Below are 22,505 nucleotides of genomic sequence, written 5' to 3'. Positions count from 1 at the left end.
GGGATAATAACAATATATGTCTATATTACAATATTAAAATTGTCAGATGGCCCAACATGTGCAAGAATATTTGTGTTGCTGTTAGGCTACTGTGTAACTCCAACAAAACCAAAGTCTATTGCAGTTGTGAGAGAAGGTTCCTGCAGTCCCTGAGCTGGTCCAGGTCCTCCACCACTTCAATCAGCCGCTCGACCTTCTCTGAGGGAAGCGCCACCTCTGCGTTGCTCCTGAACTTCTTCCTCAGGCTGTCGTTGGACAGTGGATTGCGCCAGTGACCGTAGAAGGTGTTGCAGCGTCCCTTCATAGTGTCGCCCCCAACCAGGGTTAGCTGGACTTCACCGTACATGTGGTTGAAATTAGCGGGGTTGTCATTGGGATGCTCCAGGCGAACACGGCTCAGCAGAGCGTGCAGGTCAGGGCGGCTCATGGCAGCGGGGGTGAAGGACTGCACAGTCACTTCTCCATCCAGGAGAGCAGTGCAAGCATTGAACTGGAAGGAGTGGCGTGCCTCGTGCTCAGACTCTGGGAAAGGTCTGTTTATGTACTTCGATTTGGGGACTCTGAGCAGGATGTCCTCCACCTGAGCTGGGGAGACAGTGCCAGGGCCAACTCCAACGAGAACCTTATGGACTGAGGCTGCAGCATCCGCCACCCAGTGCATCCCCAGATGAGCAGGGAAGCGTTTGAAGCCAATGTCCTGTTCCTCCAGCAGGAACATATGGCTGTCATTACTGGGTGATTGTAAAGGCTGTGGTACATAATCTTCATAAAAAGCACTGAAGCCGGCTACCCCTGCAACAGCATCTAGGACCAAAGGACTTGCCTCTAAGCCTCTGGAGGCCAGCAGAGCTGCTTCTAGGCCCAAACGGGAGGCATTGCCAATGTGGAGGGGTTTGGACTGAGTGGCAGCATTAGCCATTGGGGCTCCTGCTAGAGAAGCAGCTATAGCCAATGCATGACTGCTCTGGATGGGGTCCAGAGATAAGAGGCGTGCACACGCAGCAGCACTTCCCATGGTGCCTACCACACTAGGAGGGTGGAACCTGTTGGAAAATTCATCAGAAAGAAACAGAAACTTTGGTTAGATGTTTTTAAATTTTAAATGGGTGCTACATATCGTAATGGTCATAATAGAGCTCCTGTGTGAAAGATTGTTTTTCCAAACAGCCTCTCACTTGTGTAACTCAGCTCATTTCATGAGTGGTAAGAGGTTTTTTAGTCATTTTAGTCATCAACAAGCACATAATGTGGTGACACATTTGACGGTGTAAGCACATGGCAAAAAGAGTCCTCTGTCATATTCTGCTCCACATGGCTAAGCAGTGCTAAAACTACACACAGAGTCTCAGCTGTCCCTGCATGAGCATGAAAAGACGCCTTTTATAGCTTGTTGACACAATTCATAGAGCGTGCATTACACCTCCGCAGCCTGCTTGGAAACTGCAGGGTAGAGATCAGCAGAGCCAGAGTCATTTATGCAGAATCGTCAATGAGAAACTAACCTAATATCACTGATACAATCATTTAAGGATAGCATACTGTAATGTAGCTATAGAGCTCTAAAGCACTCACCTCTTGGGGATATTGTGGGCCTCATTAGAGAACCTCAGTAGTCGGCCTTGAATCTCAATGCCAACATTGAAAGCCAGTAAGAAGTCCAGGCCACTGGGCTTATTGTTAGCTGGCATCATGTCACTGAGAGCTAACACAGCAGGAAGGACAGCTCCGGAGGGGTGAGTGGCAGGGTGCCATGTATCATCAAAGTCCATGGAGTGAGTCTGAACCAAAAAGATTTTAATGATCAAATTATAGGACATCAAAGCCCAGCACAGCATTAGTTTAATATTAAAATGAATTAGATGGCTACTGATACATTTCCTGAGCGGATGGCAAAAACAGGTGCTTGCTGTTAGAGATATGACCCAGTACCAAGCATCGTGTTTGTGCTTAAATGATGTAATTTAGCTCTCTACACCCAAATTATTATTTTTAGTGCGCACACTCTTCCTGGCTAAACTTAGTCACAGGCGGTTTTTCATTAGAAAATCCTCTCACTTTACAATCTTTTACTGTCTGAGACTACCACAGGCTATAGAAATGAGCTTGGCACCCTGATGGCATCTTTAAAAAGCAATGTTTGCAGATGTCCTGATGTAATGATGGAAATTTTTGGGATTTTCCACCAAGTCCTGCTTTTGTTTACCGTCCAGGATTGGACCAAAAACTGAGCACACACACATGCAACTTTTTAGGAGTGGTACGGGTTTCTGTGCACGTGAAATTGTCTGGTGCACGCTGACACATCTGTTCCACTTATTCATACTCACCGCCACTCCATTGACAAAAGCTGCCAGTATCGGGGAGAGTCTGATGCCCCTGTGTCCATACACAGAGCTGGTGTCACCGGGAGCGTACATGTTCTGAGGGGAAGCGACGGAGACAGGTAAGCACAATACAACATTTGACACTCTCAGTGTACACAGTTACACACACAAACACACACAAACTAAACGTTTAAAAGCTTTAAATAACGATGGGACCTCAACAGGTTTCTTTGTAAGTTATATGACAAACACCTAAACTAAAAAAATCATCAGAAAGAAAATAAAAAATAATAAAAAATAATAAAATGAGGCTTCTGCTTTCACCTGTCTCACTGCCTTATATGGGAGGAAACATTAATAAGAAACCTTTATTTTTAATCCCTTTCCCCAACTCACCTGGCAGTGCTGGAGGGCCAGTTCAAACACATCTGTTGTGCTTCCGATCAGCCCAACTCCAATGCTGTCCAGCACCATTCTTTTACTGCGGTGCAGCACTACAGGGGATAGATGCTGGGGCTTAATTTCACTGATAAACTTCCCAAAACTGGCTGTGACTGTGTCCTCGGGCGCTGGCTGCTTCAAGACTGCAGGGAGGAATGAATGAATGAAAGAAGAATGCAATGGGGAAAAAAAAACACGGTCTGGACTAAGCAAAAGGAAAATGTGAAACAGAGAAATATGTTTCCTGGTGAACTGACAGAATGAAACACATCAAAGGTTTTACCTTCCACTGCAGATTTATGGATTGCTCTGGCAGCCCACACAGGTCTAATGGCTTTCTACAGGACAAAGAGCGCAGAATATTATTAGCAACATCCATGCTAAAATTAACACGCATTGTACTTTCTTTTTAAAACATCTCAGATCTATTACGCTCTGTAGAGACAGTTATTTTCTATTCTGGCTTTGTTAAAGTCTCATTGGACATCGGCATTACTGCAATGAGTAGAACTCAGCCCGTGTGACTTTTTTTGAAAGAGCTGTTGTTCTGACACGGTGCTGGTGTAACAGGTGTAAGACAGCATGACTAACCTGCTGAAAATTTACCAAGAGCTCATTTAAGTATCACTCTGCTGTCTACTCAGAGAAACAACTACTCACTGCAAAAATATGATATTAGGATTTATGTTTTTCTTATTTACTAGACTGAATTAAGTCTGCCAGACAATTTTAAATTAAGACTTAACTTAATTAAATTAAGTTGATTGGACTTATGAATATAATGTTTTCTACTAAAAATAGTAATACAAAAATAACTTTTAACTTTTACCTTTACAGTTGAAATCATGGTTCCAGTCTGGTGTTTCTGTCAAGTTGACTGCCCTTCTTTCTCTTTCTTCTCAATGCAGCAGTTTTACCAGCAGCACTTTGTCAGGGATGCTGATGCTTCTAAGTGTGAAACGATACCTGCCTTATATAGTCTAATCTTATACCTGACTCAAAGGAACAGGGAAGGGCAGGCATATCCATAACAAAGACTTTTCATTTAAAAAAAAAAGGAATTTCCACTGTGGGCAATGTCTTCAACATCACCATCGTCACAGCAGGAGGAGGAGGAAAGATTTACTTTACTGTCCAAAGTGCAAAGATGATGTCACATCTAAGGGCTTTGGGACAGGGGAAATTACAGCAACTCCTCCTACATGTAGCAAACCCTTATTTATGTCAAACTGTCATTCCTACTTCAGAAGAGTTTTCCTGTTCATCTTTCTAAGATTCTCTGCCAGGTATGACTTTATTTTCACTTTCTTTATTACTTTATTATTTAGAGGAACATGTAACCCAGGTACAACTTAAAAAGCTGTACTGATTAAGATGATGTTTTTACATGAGTTAAATAGCTTTACTTGGTTAAAAATATGTAACCATTTAAAGTTAAATATGAGCTAAATGACTCTATCTAATTGATCTAACAGATCCTGTTTTCTGTTAAATATTCAGTAAATGTTTTTCATTAGATATGAATAAAATTCCCTGTTAGTGCTCAGTGACAATTTTCCAGTTACTGGAGCAGGAAAGTTGAATACGAGTTCTCTGTGTGTCTCTGCTGCCTTTAGGAGAGCTTGTAATGACAGCCCCTCAGCCTTAAATGTTTAGTGAGTTACATATTGTTTTAGCCTAACTATAGTTAATTAACAAGATGTAAGTGAAGTTGTGTGATTCAGTATGCTTTATAGTGTATTTTTGGAATCTTTCTAATCATTATAATTTACTTTTCTTTCTATTTTTATAAATGGGAAAATGACTCATGAATCTATTAATAATTATTTAGAATTTTTATTCATTTATTTATGTATTTTTCCACAATGTTTAAGTTGTTTTAACACTACATTACATTAGACAGATAAAAAGAAGATTAAGACCGATTCTGAAATGTATTTTGAATGATTTGCATTGTTTGCCTCATTTGCTTCGTTGCACATCTGTAGATTGACAGCAAAACTATCATGGCAACACTAGAAGGGTTTCCTGCCAGTTTCTATGGGGAACCAGGAGTACTGGGCATGCTAGCCAATGGGATCAGTGCATTCCTCGTACTTCTGCAGAATTTCAATACAGCCCACACTGGCAAAGAAGCATATGGGGTGGAGAACATACTTGCAGGTACATATTTTTCACAATCAGCTATAATAATGTAAAAAAGAAAAAAGAAAACAGGAAGAGTTAGCTAAGTCATTTTTATTTTATTTAACAGGTGTTCATCTCATCCTGATTGGAGGTATATGCCAACTTATTGCCGGGCTACTTTCCTTTAGAAAATACGATCACCTGAGTGGCACTGCCTTTATTGGCTATGCTGCTCTTTGGGCTAGTTATGGGGCGACCCGAATCTACTCTGGTGTCTCTGACAATCAAACAACAAATCAGACAAGCAATTTGTCTCTGTCCACTGACCTCATGACCAACATATCTCTGAATGGCTCCGAAGAGATACCAGGTGGCTATTTCTTCCTGTCCATAAAAGAGTCAGCCATTGCGGGTCTGATCCCCTACATTTTACTGTCCTTTCTCCTGGCATTTTGCTCTGCCACAGTCAACTACATCATGCCTTTTGTTTTTGGGGCCATCACTGCCACTTTAATCTTTGAAGCAGTGGGTATAGTAGCAAGCTCCTGGGCTCTCGTAGTATCCGGGGTCCTGGAGTTGCTCATTTTGATCTTTGCCATCTACGGTTCAGCTGTACTGCTCCTCAAAGGTTTGACCCAACGTCTAGCCCTCAAAGGCTTTGGGACCCCCCTCTTTAATGTTCTTCTCTTAGGAATCGGAAACTCAGCAAGTGCCCAGAACATTGGCCAAGAGAAGAAGAAAAACACCAAATATGCTGAACCCATGGCGTTGGGTTTCTTCTGTGACTCTATAGCTCCTTTCATCTTTGCTTTCTACAGCTTCGGGTACATGAAGTCATTTGGTTTAGGAGCTGCCTGGGTCTCAATCATCTCATTTGCCCAATTGTTCTCTAGCTACTATGCCCATCTGCGCCAAGACTGCTACCACACTACAAAGTTTGGATTTCATGCCACATATTGGCTGATTAAGGCTTGGGGTGAGTTTGTGGCGTCTACTCTGATCGGAAATAAGAGCGAAGTAGGCTCTGCCAGAGAAGCAATGGTGGGAAACTGGTTCTTTGTGGTGGCAGGCTTGATTCTGTGTGTGGGAAGTCTGAATATGGACATCCTAGAACTGATCCACAACATGCTTTTTGTCCTAGTCACAGTTTCAACAGTACCCCAGATTCCACTTGAGGGTTACCACATCTTCTTTGGTGTAGCTTGCGCTCTGTTTACCGCAGTCTCCATCTATGGCACCTTTGCACGTCTCATCAACAGTATAGCAGAAAAGTTACTAATCCCTGTAGGGAAGCAGCCTGTCTCCACTGCAAATATGAAGAAGGCTTTGAAGTGGGGCAAGTCCCAACAAGTAGGCAGCGAGATGGTGCCCCACACTGACCAGACCTCCGATGTTCTGTTTTACCTTTTAAATGGGGTCGCAGCTCTGTCAGCTATTCATTCGAAGGTGTCCAGTATGAATCCCACGTTCCTTCATCTGACCATCCCTTGGGTCCTGATCTCTGGAGCGATCATCCAGGCTTACGTCAGCAGGTTGCAAGTCACAGGTGGTGGTCGGTTTGGGTCAGTCATCTCGTCCATCTATGTGGGAGTATGGGCGACATGGACCTGGTTTCGATTCGCAGGTATGCCAGTGCAAACACTAGTGTGGACATTTCTCTTTCTGATTTAGAAAAGATTCTTACCCCAAGTTATTTTTTTCTAGGCACCCTGCTTCAGCTCTCCACAGGGGCAGCTTATGCTTTCACAGCAGGAGCCATTGCCCTCCTGGTCATTAATGGTTTCCTCATGTTGATTGGTAAGATTAAAATTCACTGTTAGTCTCAATAGAAGATATGTTGATTGGATTATTTGTTTCAAGAAGGTTTTTTTATGTGTCTGTGTGTGTTAGCTGCCTATAAGAACCTGGTTTTGCTGCTTTTGATGACTGTGATGGAAGTTGCTCTCGTCTGTTTCCTTCTCTCCACCCTCCAGCGACTGCCATATAGGCTGGAAAGTAAGTATAGATAAAGCCTCATTTTTAAACATAGGATTCACTTTTGATTAAAAATGATATAAAATGTTATAGAGACTGTCAAGCTGATTATTTCTAAAACTCTGGGGTTTTTTTTTTTTTTAAAGTTGCCATGCTTGCACTGGTGGCAATAATTTGTGTATATGGCATTCTGGCAACACTGGTGAGCGGCATCTTCTCAGAGAGACTCATACCTATGGGTCCTCCCTTACTAAAGGTAAGCAGAGATGAAACTGACTTTGTGCTCCTTCTCAAAGTCAGTTTTTCAAACATGCCCTCTCCACTGTGTCCTGTCTTAGGAGGTAAAGAAGCAGGAAACATCACCAGAGCTGCCATGTCCGATAGCCAGCTCACGACTTACCAGCGGTCTCTTGAAGATCGCTGGAATTCTGGAGGAAGGAGGAGTATGCGGCATTCCGACAGACACCGTGTACGCCCTAGCTGCATCCTGCAAAAATCCTGAGGCCATTGAAAAAATATACAATATTAAAGTAAGAGTCATTAAAAGATTGGCAAATTAATTCAATATTCAAGTGTCTGTAATGTATAAAGCTTATTAATCTGCAATCTATAACCTGTTCCAGGACAGACCAGCCGAGAAGCCCATATGTGTTTGCATTTCTAGCGTGGAACAGCTGGTGGCAGCCAAGCCACCTTTCAGTCCTCTGCTCTGGGAGTTTATGAGGAATGTGTATCCTGGAGGCATCAGCTGCATTGTCAAGAAAGGAGACTGGCTGTTCCAACTTGGTAAACTGTGTAGTGCAGCGTAAATATGGTGTTACTGGAATCTGTGTCATTTATCAGCACTCACCTCAGCTCAATCTGTCTGTGTAGGAGTGGGACCAGCTTATGACCGTGTTGGGACTCGGGACAGCATCATGATTCGTGTCCCTGACCACACGGTTACCGGCCACTTGTGTAATATTACTGGACCGCTTGCTATCACCTCAGCCAATCCAAGTGGAGAGGCAGACAGCACCCACCACAGCATGGTCATTGAGTAAGAGCTTGCAAACAGCTTACAAAGTAGTAGACTGATCTAACCTGTGACAGTATGTGTAGCCCCTTTACAGCAAATGTTTCTGTAGAAGAGTGACAAATTATTTATTTTACGATGTGGAGTATTAGTAATAGATGATTGCTAACCGCTCATTTACCCTCCCTTTTCTGGCACAGTCGACTCGGACACAAGATCCAAGGAGTTCTGTGTGATGGAGACTCTAATGAAGTTGTTGCTTCCACTGTGGTTAACTGCTTGAAGATTGATGAAGGTGAATGCAAAAGAAGTCACATAAAATTCAAATTTGGGTGTTTTATGAAGCACCATCTAACTTATCTCACTCTTTCTGCAGGCACCATCACCATTGTGAGAGAAGGCTGTGTTCCTGCAGTTAAAGTTTACCAGATCTTTGAGCGAATAAAAAGCACTATGTTGTGATTGTTACGATTCTTTTCTTTAAGGGAGCACATGCTTGAATGGTTGCCTTCAGGATCAGCAGCTTTATCTGTCATTCTGTCTCTTTCTTTTCAATACTCTCAGGAACTCTCAATGCTCTTATTCATGCTTTTTTTTATGTAGTTGTATTTGTGGATGTATGGGTATATGTTACAATAAAAACTCCATCTGTACCATCTATTAGCTGTAGTAGGAACTTTATCTTGAAATTGTATGCGGATGAAGAATTTGCTGTGATACTACAGCTTCATGAAGATAACATGTCTCGGATGTGCCATTATAAAAATTATTTTTATGCTAACTACAGTTATAGTAACACACATATATGTAAAATTGTTGTTGTATATATGTATTTAAATTATATTCTTTTCTTGGGTATGTATATGTATTTAAGTTCTTTATGTTTAATTAATTATGCTGAAATAAATAAATACATTAACTGATATTGTCTTCATGCTGTTGTTAATATTCCATAGTCATATATTATTATATATATATTTAAAGCATTTTGACCTGTTTTTATTATTCAGCATTAAGAGAAGACAAACAGATTTTTAGAAAGATCCTTTACTGAAGCAGAGACTGAACCGATATGCACCAAGTTTTACTTCACGATACAGAAATAGTCATGAATATAAATGAACACTTTGCAAAAGTCTTGAGCCACCCTTCATTTCCTTATATTTTGCTTCCAATGAGCAAGGCTTTCCGGCCACTGTTTTTAAAGCGGTCCTAGTGGACCAGTTTTTAGTTCTCCAGGCTGTCTGAAGGTCTTCCAATGTTTTTCTTTGGACATTAGCTGCCTTTTCACTCATTTTCAGTTCAGCTCTTGTACCTAAACATGTTCAAAGGAATGACTTTTTTTCTGTGAATGAATCACTCCAGCATTTAAAAAGTCATCTAACTGGAAGAACCAGTGTTGTGTCTACACATAACAGACAACTTTCCAAAGAATCCATTCTATGTTGGGTAGTTTGTTGCTAGAGCAGCAGTTGGAAATTAGTTGGAAAAACATATGATTTGCCCTCTTTTTTTTTCAGTTAAATGCCATGAAAAATGCTAATGATAACATAGCCTAGAAGGCAGGAAATTGTATCTTATGTGTCAATAATGTGATTTCTAAAGAGCTATTAGTAGAAAACTACAACAGATGAGCAACATCTGAAAGTTACATCCTTAAAAAATAAGAAAGAAAATCCAGCAATGACCTGACACAGGACCTGAGATATAGATCTGGCCCTGCAGTGGATCCATCTAACGTTGACTGAAGCCTCATCAGTAATGGTACAACGGTGTCATTTGAAAGGAGGCTGAAAATAAACCGTTCAAGCGTTTGTTTTCCAAAAACATGTCAAGACAGCTTGTGTAAAACATTTGGGCACTTGTCTATAGAATATACATTATTAGGTTCATTGCTTCAAGCAAGCTGTCACTTTTTGCTTTCTCTTGATCAAAAACATGAATTGTGCGGCTATGGTAGTGTGTGCAAAAGCCTCATTTTCTTATCTCTTTATATTTTGCTTATAAAGAGAGAGAGAAAATTTATTGTCATCTTTTAAAGTGCTCTTGAGCAATAGTTTGTTTGTTTTTTTTTTGTTTTTTTTTAGCTCTTTCAAAGTTTTTCTTTGTACATTGCCTGTTTTTTTCCGAGGTTAGAGGTTAGGAGGCTTTTGTACTTGACCATTTACAGAGGAATATTTTATTTTATTCGTTAAGCCACTTAACACTGACCTGTAAATCATATGTCATCATGCAGTCTTATTGGACGATTGGCTTTCAGGAAGTCATTTTTTAAAAATGGAAGGAGGAGAATAGGCTGAGGTATGCCAAATTACACAAGAACTGGACTGAAAATCAGTAGTACCAGGTCTGGGGTGATGAGACATTTGATCACTATGTACAGATGGAAAGAGGAGAGAGCTACAACATTGAGTGTCTACAGTCACCTGTTAAACACAGTGGAGGCCGTATCATGATGGTTGTCAGTTGGAGCTCTTTGTCAGTGATCCACAACACACTGCAGTAAAAACATACCTGAACAGAACACACACCACATAACTATTAGTCATAGACTGGCCTCCCCAGTGCCCAGACCCCAACATTATTGAAGAAGTGTGGGATCATCTTGACAGAGAAGGGACAAAAAGACTGCCAACATCCAGAGAAGAGCTTTGAATGTCCTTCAAGAAGCCCAGAGAACTATTCCTGAAGACAACATAAAGATAGCAAGAAACAAGAGAGCCTGCCTGAGTGAGTTCAGGCTTTGCTGAACAATAAAGATGTTCAAAGCAAATATTGACTTTCAAGCTTGTTAGAATTTTACAAACTCTATTTTTGGCTTACATACTACATTTCCATTTATTTTTCAATAAATTGCTGCACCTGCTGCTTATTTTTCAGAAAAAATAAAAATAAATGAAGGCTAGTTCATGACACAGTAGTACAAACATAAACATTGTTAAAATTGAAACCAGAAAACACAAATACCCTAAGAATAATGCCCCAACTAAGGTATAGTATCCACACAAACATAATATGATATAATTATGTATAAAATTATATATTATATATTATAATAATATAATTGTATACAATGTAAGGCCAGAAAAGACAAATACATTAAACCAACCTTAATGACAGGTTGGAAACGCGACACTGTCCAAATAAAGGGTCAATATCTTTGTTAAAGATGCAAAGAAAATAAAAGAAAGATTGTTTTAAAAGTCGAAATATGCCAAAGAAAATGTGATTAACACCATAAATCCTAGCAATCCAAAGAAAAGCATTTTAAATCTATTTTTTTCTTCAAATTTTTTTCTTCACTATTTTATTAATGAAGTGTGTTATACTTTTACTGTAGGTTCAGTTTAAGCTGAGAACAAAGGCATCGAGTCATTTTCGGATGCACGTTATGTAAGCGATGCCTTCATGCATGCAGTCATTGTACACTTTTCTTGTCTTTTGTGGAAGCTCATCTTTCAGAAATTCCCTTGAAGGTATGCGCGTGCTGAAGATTGCATACCACACCTCTGTCACATCTCATTTTACAACACAATTCTTCTTTTGTTCACTGTATTGTGCAAACTTCCTTGTGGGTAGTTGAACAGCCTCAGTTACTTGAATTTTCCTCACCTGTTGCTTAATGAAGGCTGAATAACAACTTAAATGTAGGTGACTGAAAATAGCTTTTACCTATTATCAGTAAACGTCATGTAATTTCTTAATTTAATCAAAAAGTTATTTATGTAATATTTGGCTTTGTGCTCTTTAAAAGAACACAAAGGTGCATTGTGCAGTCCCACAGTCTTCCTCTAAAGGAAATTTAGACCCTTGTTTTTGTTGAAGTAAAGTGTTGTTTTTATTCACGTCAAAGAATCTTTCGGATACCGTGTCTCATCTTTGTATCTACGAGGAAACACTTGTCAAGGAAAGAGTGTACATATTCATGTCATCTCCTCTATCATTATCTCAAACATACATTGATCAAAGCATCTTTTTGTTTAGAAAAAGAATGCAGACTCACAAAGAACAAAGACACTGTTGTACTAAATGAGTAAATTTGTTACCAGAAACAGTTACTGTGAAATTCTTTCACAGCTGTCACATCGCCATTGCCTGCAGTGCATCCGAACAGTATTCATGGCACTTCACTTGTTGTCAATTGTGTTATATACATCAGATATCAGTGAAAGTAAAGAACATCACTGGATTTCCTGTTGTCAGCATATATTCACCAGCCAGTTCATTAGGTACACCACTACAGTTATAATAATAATAATGGATCGCATTTATATAGCAACAGAAAATCTAATTATATATATATAAATATATATATATAAATATATATATATAAATATATATGTATATATGTATGTATATATATATATATATATATATATATATATATATATGAAACCTTGAAGCAGCAGATGACCACACAAGTGCTTCTAGGGTGACCAGATCCTTCCTGTCTGAAAATTTCACATCCAACTTTAAAACAAATTTACAATAAACTGTGCAGACTACCATATTTACATTTAGCAGGTTAAGGTGAAAAAAATTTGATTTGGAAGCAACTTTTCCAATTTTCTTACTGACTAAATGTTAGAAGCATAACAGGAAGCTGAGGTTTGTCTTCATGGCCTCATAGTCTTTATACATTCCAGTATTCTCTTTTATGGTGCTGTTACTTCAGCTGCTGTTTTGTCTCATAATTTTTTATTGTAGGGAGAGATTCATAGATCATTATTTTTGAGCCATATGTGACTATTTTTTTTAGCCATGTTATGATACATATATCCGTGTCGCCTTACACTATATTTTTCCTCATTTAGGGAGTAATTTTATTGAAAAAGTCAAAAATACACTGCAATACACTGCAATCTGCAAAGCCTGTGACAAATGTTGTACAGAGGCTTATCTGGTCACCATAGGCACTGCTTCTGGCAGCTTTGAACAGGAAACTGAGGTTACAGTTCACACAGGCTTAAAACAGGATGACAGAAGATTAGAAAATGTTGCCTTATCTGATGAGTTTCAACTTTTATGAAGACAAAGTAACAATCAGATGACAGTGAAAAAAGAAACATCACTGGCTTTTACAGTGCAATGACAAATAATCATGTAATGGTCAGTATAGTGGTTAGTTAAGAGAGCGTGCCATATACAACAATTATCAGCATAACCAGTTTTATCCAAAACTGTTAATCGAAAACTTTGCACCACACCAAGAAGAAATATTGTCCCGATAAGATTTTGACAGCAAGCCAAAGCTAACCACAAAACATGATAAGAAAATATTCTCAAGTGTCCCTTCCTTAGAAAGAAATGTAAAGTCTTGTTTTTATTCACGTCAAAGAACTTTTCTCACTTGAGCTCTGAAAATGTGAACAGGCTAGTTTGTCTAAGTAACTGGCTGAAAGAGACGGACAGTAAATAAGAATCAAGGTATTGTGAGTCCAATTGGTTTGTTATTGTTTGCACTAAAATGTTTGATGATCACACTGTTTTAGCCTGATGTACAAAATAATGTTGGCTAAGGTTACTCAGAGTTTAAAGGTGAAGCTGGTCAAATAACCTTTTATGTTTCTGCCTTATTTTTTTAAGAAGAAAAACTGCACTTTATGTTGAAATTTTTATTTTTAAGTCTGCCCAATTTTGACCAGGGATATTATTTTTTTCTCTGTTTTGCATTGAAATGCAGTTTAAACGCTCCCCCCCCCATAAATTAAAAGAGCTTGAGTTTTACAATATTCCTGTCTATTATATATTCTGTCGCCCATTAAATCCCTTTAAAATTAAAAAAACATTTGCACATTGGGGCAAATTTTTGTGCGATTAAATGCAATTAATTGAGATTAATTAATTACAAAGCCTAATTTATTAATTAATTCTAATTAATTCAATTATTTTTTTAATCAAGTCCCACCCCTAGTAAAAAGCTTTCACTGCTGTCACATTGCCATGGCCTGCAGTGCATCCGAACAGTATTTACAGCGCTTCACTTGTTGCACATTTTGTCACATTACAGATTCACATCATAGAAGTGCAACCAACAAATCTGCAGCGACTGTGTGATGCTATCCTATCATTATGGATCTAGCATGGTGTAACTAACTAAGTGACCATTGGCCATTTATTAACATCCTTCAATAAAATTTCTTTAACTGGATACAAGTTGAGAAAGAACCTATGCGCCTCGTGTAGTTTCCCCAAACATTGCACCATAGATTGAATTCCCCTTATCTTTCTTCTTTTCTTCACTGAATTGAGTAGGATAACATGTTGGGTGGCTTGCTGAACAAAAGATGCACCACACCAAGAAGAAATATTATCCCGATACGAGTTTGACAGCAAGCCAAAGCTAACCACAAAACATGATAAGAAAATATTCTCAATTGTCCCTTCCTTAGAAAGAAATGTAAAGTTTTTAATCACGTCAAAGAATTGACCTCGTCTCATCTCTGTATCTTCGAGGAAACACTTGTCAAGCTTGCTGTAAGGAGTGTTCATAAGGAGTCATCGCCTCCATAATTATCTCAAACACAGAAAAGGAATGCAGACACACAATGAACAAAAGAAAGTGTTGTAATGAATGAGTCAATTTCTTACCAGGAAGGAGCAGTTACATTCAAAAGCTTTCACAGCTGTCACATCACCATGGCCTGCAGTGCATCCGAAAGCTATTTACAGCGCTTCACTTTGTTGCGCTTTTTGTTAGAAATGTGACATCAAATTCATTCTACAAACAATACTACATAATCGTGAACTGAAATTAGTTTTTTTGCGTCAAATTCTTTCCCATAACCTATACATTATTATATTGCATTGCATTGCACAGGATTGTTTGTAGTTTTAGGTGAAAAATAATTTTAATCCAATTTGGAATAAGGCTGCTACATGGCAAACTGTGGAACATGTTACAGGACACTTTTTGGATGCACAGTTTCTCCTTTCCACAGTTTCATTAGATAACATTACAGGAAATTACAACAAAATATATATTTTTAAATGCTGTTTTGGATGGTCTTCGTTTCAGACCCCCCCCCCCCCCCCCCCATTAGAATACAGCTTAAAAAACAGAAAAGCTGGTAAGGCAGTGAAACAAAGATACATATTGAGCAGAATATTACGAATGTTTGCACATGCACATATAAATAGTCTGACACTATTACTGCTGTGTCCACACCTAGAGATTTCTGAGACTTTGGGTGGGAGCTTGCTCTCACTATGCACTACAAATTTCCCATCATAAAATGAGTCAAGAGGGACTGTTGCTGCTCAAACAAGGAGGAAAGTCCTGTACGTTTCCTGGTTCCTTACCCCAAATTAGGTCACTGGTTGATTATACAGTCACAAAGTTCCTATAAATAGTAGACCACCGAATATCGCTTGAGTTATTGTGCTAGGTAATTATTTGCAAGTAAGGAAGTATTTAAAACAATTGCTTAGAAGCATTCAGGAAACAGCCGTGTTTTCCTCTAAACAACTACAACAGCTGGTTTCATTTCGTCATGTTTTTTCTTTGTGCTTCTTCTTCAAGCACTTTCTTAGTTACATAATTTATGTTTTTATCTACATGACATAACAAAGGCGTTGCTAATCATAATAACCAAATTGCTGAATTTCCCACTAAACCTTAGCTTAACATTTTCCTCATTCCCAGGGCATCAAAGGTTATTGCAGAGCATCCAGAAATAATTTGCAACACTTCCCTTATTCTACATTTTATCATGTTATAGCCTTATTCGAAAACATGATTAGTCATAATATTATTCATTTTTTTACATCAAAATTCTACAAAAGACTGCTTGACATTTTTTCAAATGCATTAAAAAAAAGGACACTTATGACACTCAGAACCAAGCTCAGGTGCAGCCTGTTTCTACTGAACGTCTATCAGATGTTTCTACAGGGGATTGGAGTCCACCTGTGGTAAATTCATTGGATACGACATGATTTGAAAAGGCACACATATGTCTATGTTAGGTCTCATAGTTGACAGTACATGTCAAAGAATAAAGCCCAAGAAAGTCCAAGGAATATTCAATTCAATTCAATTTTATTTATATAGCGCCAAATCACAACAAATGTCGCCTCAAGGCGCTTCATAGATACAGAGAAAAGCCCAACAATCATATGACCCCCTATGAGCAAGCACTTTGGCGACAGTGGGAAGGAAAAACTCCCTTTTAACAGGAAGAAACCTCCGGCAGAACCAGGCTCAGGGAGGGGCGGCCATCTGCTGCGACCGGTTGGGGTGAGAGAAGGAAGACAGGATAAAGACATGCTGTGGAAGAGAGACAGAGATTAATAACAGATACGATTCAATACAGAGAGGTCTGTTAATACATAGTGAGTGAGAAAGGTGACTGGAAAGGAAAAACTCAATGCATCATGGGAATCCCCCGGCAGCCTACATCTATTGCAGCATAACTAAGGGAGGATTCAGGGTCACCTGGTCCAGCCCTAACTATATGCTTTAGCAAAAAGGAAGGTTTTAAGCCTAATCTTAAAAGTAGAGATAGTGTCTGTCTCCTGAATCCAAACTGGAAGCTGGTTCCACAGAAGAGGGGCCTGAAAACTGAAGGCTCTCCCCTCCCATTCTACTTTTAAATACTCTAGGAACAACAAGTAGGCCTGCAGAGCGAGAGCGAAGTGCTCTAATAGGGTGATATGGTACTACAAGGTCATTAAGATAAGATGGGGCCTGATTATTTAAGACCTTGTATGTGAGGAGCAGGATTTTGAATTCAATTCTGGATTTAACAGGAAGCCAATGAAGGGAAGCCAAAACAGGAGAAATATGCTCTCTCTTTCTAGTCCCTGTCAGTACTCTTGCTGCAGCATTTTGGATTAACTGAAGGCTTTTCAGTGAGTTTTTTGGACATCCTGATAATAATGAATTGCAGTAGTCTAGCCTGGAAGTAATAAATGCATGAACTAGTTTTTCAGCGTCACTCTGAGACAGGATATTTCTAATTTTAGAGATGTTGCGCAAATGGAAGAACGCAAGTCTTACATATTTGTTTAATATGTGCGTTGAAGGACATATCCTGGTCAAAAATGACTCCAAGGTTCCTCACAGTGTTACTGGAGGCCAAGGTAATGCCATCCAGAGTAAGAATCTGGTTAGATACCATATTTCTAAGCTTTTCAGCGCCGAGTACAATGACCTCAGTTTTATCTGAGTTAAGAAGCAGAAAGTTAGTGGCCATCCAAGTCTTTATGTCTTTAAGACATTCCTGCAGTTTAACTAATTGGTGTGTGTTATCTGGCTTCATGGACAGATAGAGCTGGGTGTCATCTGCATAGCAGTGAAAATGTATGCTATGTCTTCTAATGATGCTGCCTAGGGGAAGCATGTATAATGTAAACAGAATTGGTCCTAGCACCGAACCCTGTGGAACTCCATAATTAACCTCAGTGTGTGAAGAGGACTCTCCATTTACATGCACAAATTGGAGTCTATTAGATAGATATGATACAAACCACTGCAGTGCAATACCTGTAATACCTACAGCATGTTCTAATCGCTCTAATAGAATATTATGGTCAACAGTATCGAATGCTGCACTAAGGTCAAGAAGGACAAGCACAGAGATGAGTCCACTGTCAGAGGCCATAAGAAGATCATTTGTAACCTTCAATAAAGCTGTTTCTGTGCTGTGATGAACTCTGAAACCTGACTGAAACTCTTCAAATAAACCATTCCTCTGCAGATGATCTGTTAGCTGTTTGACAACTACTCTTTCAAGGATTTTTGATATGAAAGGAAGGTTGGAGATTGGCCTATAAAGTTGGCCAGTTGAACTCTTTGGCCCGAAAGGCAAGTGTCATGGCTGAAACCAGGCACCACTCATCACCTGGGCAATACCATTCTTACAGTGAAGCATGGTGGTGGCACCATCATGCTGTGGAGATGTTGTTTAGCAGCAGGACCTGGTAGACCTGTCAGGGTCGAGGGAAAGACAAATGCTGCAACATACAGAGACATCCTTGTTGATAACCTGCACCAGAAAGCGCTGGACCTCAGACTGGTGAGAAGGTTTATCTTCCTAAAGGACGATGCCCCTAAACAATCAGCCAAGATAACAAAGGAGTGGCTTCAGGACCACTCTGTGAATATCTTTGAGTGTCCCAGCCAGAACCCAGTCTTGAACCTGATTGAACATCTCTGGAGAGATCTGAAAATGGGGGAAAATGGGGGGAAATGGACGTTCGCCATCCACCTGTTGAAGCTCGAGAGGTTGTTCAAAGAAGAATAGGAGAAACTGTCCAAAAATATGTGTGCCCGGCTTGTAGCATCATACTCAGAAAAAAAAATGCAATTGCTGCCAAATGTTCCCCTCAAAATATTGAGTAAATGTTTTCACTACATGTTTTTATATAAATGTTTTTATTTTATAATAATAAATAATAAACTTGGAGGAATTTCAAGCAAACTGTTTTTTTTCTTTCATTTTGTCATTATGGGGTATTGTGTGTAGAAAAATGAAAGTAATGCATTATGGATGAAGGCCGTAACACCATTTTACGTCAGTGGTGTTACTCATGAGGATATGGAAATAATGGTTTACAACAGCTGCTCTCAGCTTGCCATTCTGAGTGTGACAAAGTATGCACGGTTGCTTATTCATGGAAGAGTATCACTTGAGTTATTGCACAAGTCAGGAAGTATTAAAACATCAGATTGTCTCTAAACAAAACAAAATAGAACAAAAAGCTTTTGTTTCTTCATGTTTCTTCTTCGTGCACTTTCTTAGTTACATAATTTATATTTTTATCTACATGACATAACAAATGCATTGCTAATCATAAGAGTGAAACTGCTGACTTTCCCGCCAAACCTTAGCTTAACAGTTGGAGCTCTTTGTCAGTGATCCACAACACACTGCAGTAAAAACATACCTGAACAGAACACACACCACATAACTATTAGTCATAGACTGGCCTCCCCAGTGCCCAGACCCCAACATTATTGAAGAAGTGTGGGATCATCTTGACAGAGAAGGGACAAAAAGACTGCCAACATCCAGAGAAGAGCTTTGAATGTCCTTCAAGAAGCCCAGAGAACTATTCCTGAAGACAACATAAAGCTAGCAAGAAACAAGAGAGCCTGCCTGAGTGAGTTCAGGCTTTGCTGAACAATAAAGATGTTCAAAGCAAATATTGACTTTCAAGCTTGTTAGAATTTTACAAACTCTATTTTTGGCTTACATACTACATTTCCATTTATTTTTCAATAAATTGCTGCACCTGCTGCTTATTTTTCAGAAAAAATAAAAATAAATGAAGGCTAGTTCATGACACAGTAGTACAAACATAAACATGTTTAAAATTGAAACCAGAAAACACAAATACCCTAAGAATAATGCCCCAACTAAGGTATAGTATCCACACAAACATAATATGATATAATTATGTATAAAATTATATATTATATATTATAATAATATAATTGTATACAATGTAGGCCAGAAAAGACAAATACATTAAACCAACCTTAATGACAGGTTGGAAACGCGACACTGTCCAAATAAAGGGTCAATATCTTTGTTAAAGATGCAAAGAAATAAAAGAAAGATTGTTTTAAAAGTCGAAATATGCCAAAGAAAATGTGATTAACACCATAAATCCTAGCAATCCAAAGAAAAGCATTTTAAATCTATTTTTTTCTTCAAATTTTTTTCTTCACTATTTTATTAATGAAGTGTGTTATACTTTTACTGTAGGTTCAGTTTAAGCTGAGAACAAAGGCATCGAGTCATTTTCGGATGCACGTTATGTAAGCGATGCCTTCATGCATGCAGTCATTGTACACTTTTCTTGTCTTTTGTGGAAGCTCATCTTTCAGAAATTCCCTTGAAGGTATACGCGTGCTGAAGATTGCATACCACACCTCTGTCACATCTCATTTTACAACACAATTCTTCTTTTGTTCACTGTATTGTGCAAACTTCCTTGTGGGTAGTTGAACAGCCTCAGTTACTTAAATTTTCCTCACCTGTTGCTTAATGAAGGCTGAATAACAACTTAAATGTAGGTGACTGAAATATAGCTTTTACTATTATCAGTAAACGTCATGTAATTTCTTAATTTAATCAAAAAGTTATTTATGTAATATTTGGCTTTGTGCTCTTTAAAAGAACACAAAGGTGCATTGTGCAGTCCCACAGTCTTCCTCTAAAGGAAATTTAGACCCTTGTTTTTGTTGAAGTAAAGTGTTGTTTTTATTCACGTCAAAGAATCTTTCGGATACCGTGTCTCATCTTTGTATCTACGAGGAAACACTTGTCAAGGAAGGAGTGTACATATTCATGTCATCTCCTCTATCATTATCACAAACATACATTGATCAAAGCATCTTTTTGTTTAGAAAAAGAATGCAGACTCACAAAGAACAAAGACACAGTATTCTCTTTTATGGTGCTGTTACTTCAGCTGCTGTTTTGTCTCATAATTTTTTATTGTAGGGAGAGATTCATAGATCATTATTTTTGAGCCATATGTGACTATTTTTTTTAGCCATGTTATGATACATATATCCGTGTCGCCTTACACTATATTTTTCCTCATTTAGGGAGTAATTTTATTGAAAAAAGTCAAAAATACACTGCAATACACTGCAATCTGCCAAAAGCCTGTGACAAATGTTGTACAGAGGCTTATCTTGTCACCATAGGCACTGCTTCTGGCAGCTTTGAAACGGAAACTGAGGTTACAGTTCACACAGGCTTAAAAACAGGATGAACAGAAGATTAGAAAATGTTGCCTTATCTGATGAGTTTCAACTTTTATGAAGACAAAGTAACATCAGATGACAGTGAAAAAAGAAACATCACTGGCTTTTTACAGTGCAATGACAAATAATCATGTAATGGTCAGTATAGTGGTTAGTTAAGAGAGTGGTGCCATATACAACAATTATCAGCATAACCAGTTTTTATCCAAACTGTTAATCGAAAACTTTTGCACCACACCAAGAAGAAATCGTGGTCCCGATAAGATTGTTGACAGCAAGCCAAAGCTAACCACAAAACATGATAAGAAATATTCTCAAGTGTCCTTCCTTAGAAAGAAATGTAAAGTCTTGTTTTTATTCACGTCAAAGAACTTTTCTCACTTGAGCTCTGAAAATGTGAACAGGCTAGTTTGTCTAAGTAACTGGCTGAAAGAGACGGACAGTAAATAAGAATCAAGGTATTGTGAGTCCAATTGGTTTGTTATTGTTTGCACTAAAATGTTTGATGATCACACTGTTTTAGCCTGATGTACAAAATAATGTTGGCTAAGGTTACTCAGAGTTTAAAGGTGAAGCTGGTCAAATAACCTTTTATGTTTTCTTGCCTTATTTTTTTAAGAAGAAAAACTGCACTTTATGTGAAATTTTTTATTTTTAAGTCTGCCCAATTTTGACCAGGGATATTATTTTTTTCTCTGTTTTGCATTGAAATGCAGTTTAAACGCTCCCCCCCCCCCCATAAATTAAACTGCTGAATTTCCCGCCAAACCTTAGCTTAACATTTTCCTCATTCCTAGGGCATCAAAGGTTATTGCAGAGCATCCAGAAATCATTTACAGCACTCACCTTATTTTACATTTTATCACGTTACAGCCTTATTGAAAAACTGATTAGACATAGTATTATTATTATTTATTTATTTTACATCAAAACTCTACAAAAGATTGCTTGTCATTCTTTCAAATGCATTAAAAATATAAAAAAAAATGACACTCAGAACTGAGCTCAGGTGCAGGCGATTCGATTCCGCCTGTGGTAAAATCATTGGATACATTATGATTCGAAAAGGCACACACCTGTCTATGTTAGGTCTCATAGTTGACAGTACATGTCACATTTTTTTTTTCATTTTGTCATTATAGGGTGTGTTTTTATACACACCCATTGTAGGGTGTGTAGAAAATGAACGGAGAGGAGTCAGGGGAGCTGTGTGCCACAAGGGATTAATGTTTGGAAAGGAGTCACTGCGTGTGTTTTTCACTTCACGGCCACGAGCACTGCTAGGAAGAGAAAGAGGAGACCACACCTGTGCACCCACCACTATATATAGACGTGGACAAAATTGTTGGTACCCTTTGGTCAATGAAAGAAAACTCACAACGGTCACAGAAATAACTTTAATCTGACAAAGTAATAATAAATAAAAATTCTATAAATCTTAACCAATGAAAGTCAGACATTGCTTTTCAACCATGCTTCAACTGAATTCTTTAAAAAATAAATGCATGAAACAGGCCTGGACAAAAATGATGGTACCCACAACTTAATATTTTGTTGCACAACCTTTTGAGACAATCACTGCAATCAAACAATTCCTATAACTGTCAATGAGACTTCTGCTCCGCTCATCAAGTATTTTGGCCCACTCCTCATGAGTAAACTGCCCCAGTTGTTTCCGGTTTGAAGGGCGCCTTTTCCAGACATGTTTCAGCTCCTTCCAAAAATGCTCAATAGGATTGAGGTCAGGGCTCATAGAAGGCCACTTTAAAATAGTCCAATGTTTCTCTCTTAGCCATCCTTGGGTGTTGTTCGCTGTGTGTTTTGCGTCATTGTCCTGTTGTAAGACCCATGACCTGTGACTTAGGCCAAGCTTTCTGACACTGGCCAGCACATTTCTCTC

The 22,505-nt window shown here is 38.7% G+C and overlaps 2 protein-coding genes across 3 annotated transcripts; one reads left to right on the top strand and one right to left on the bottom strand.

Moving 5' to 3' along the window:
- Positions 1 to 56: 56 nt before the first annotated feature.
- Positions 57 to 3,725, bottom strand: irg1l (immunoresponsive gene 1, like). Its single transcript, XM_085135772.1, has 6 exons — positions 3,595 to 3,725; positions 3,049 to 3,103; positions 2,721 to 2,908; positions 2,328 to 2,420; positions 1,573 to 1,778; positions 57 to 1,043 (listed from the first exon to the last, which is right to left on the bottom strand). The coding sequence occupies exons 1-6, from the start codon at positions 3,610 to 3,612 to the stop codon at positions 116 to 118; spliced, it is 1,488 nt and encodes a 495-aa protein (XP_084991898.1). The 5' UTR covers positions 3,613 to 3,725; the 3' UTR covers positions 57 to 115.
- Positions 3,726 to 3,879: 154 nt separating this feature from the next.
- LOC146524441 (uncharacterized) lies at positions 3,880 to 8,774 on the top strand. Of its 2 annotated transcripts, XM_085135760.1 has the most exons (12): positions 3,880 to 4,051; positions 4,754 to 4,928; positions 5,020 to 5,043; positions 6,316 to 6,516; positions 6,597 to 6,689; positions 6,783 to 6,887; positions 7,013 to 7,122; positions 7,205 to 7,396; positions 7,490 to 7,652; positions 7,740 to 7,905; positions 8,082 to 8,176; positions 8,258 to 8,774. In XM_085135760.1, exons 2-12 carry the CDS (start codon positions 4,772 to 4,774, stop codon positions 8,341 to 8,343), a joined length of 1,392 nt encoding a protein of 463 aa, XP_084991886.1. In that variant the 5' UTR covers positions 3,880 to 4,051; positions 4,754 to 4,771; the 3' UTR covers positions 8,344 to 8,774. The 2 variants fall into 2 exon arrangements, with proteins under 2 accessions (XP_084991886.1, XP_084991877.1); XM_085135751.1 differs by having other exon boundaries at positions 5,020 to 6,516.
- The last annotated feature ends 13,731 nt before the right edge of the window (positions 8,775 to 22,505 follow it).

Source organism: Neolamprologus multifasciatus, chromosome 2 (assembly GCF_963576455.1).
Source record: "Neolamprologus multifasciatus chromosome 2, fNeoMul1.2, whole genome shotgun sequence".
NCBI lineage: Eukaryota > Metazoa > Chordata > Actinopteri > Cichliformes > Cichlidae > Neolamprologus > Neolamprologus multifasciatus.
Note: the sequence above shows the minus strand (reverse complement) of the source record. Positions and strands in the feature narration are given on the sequence as shown.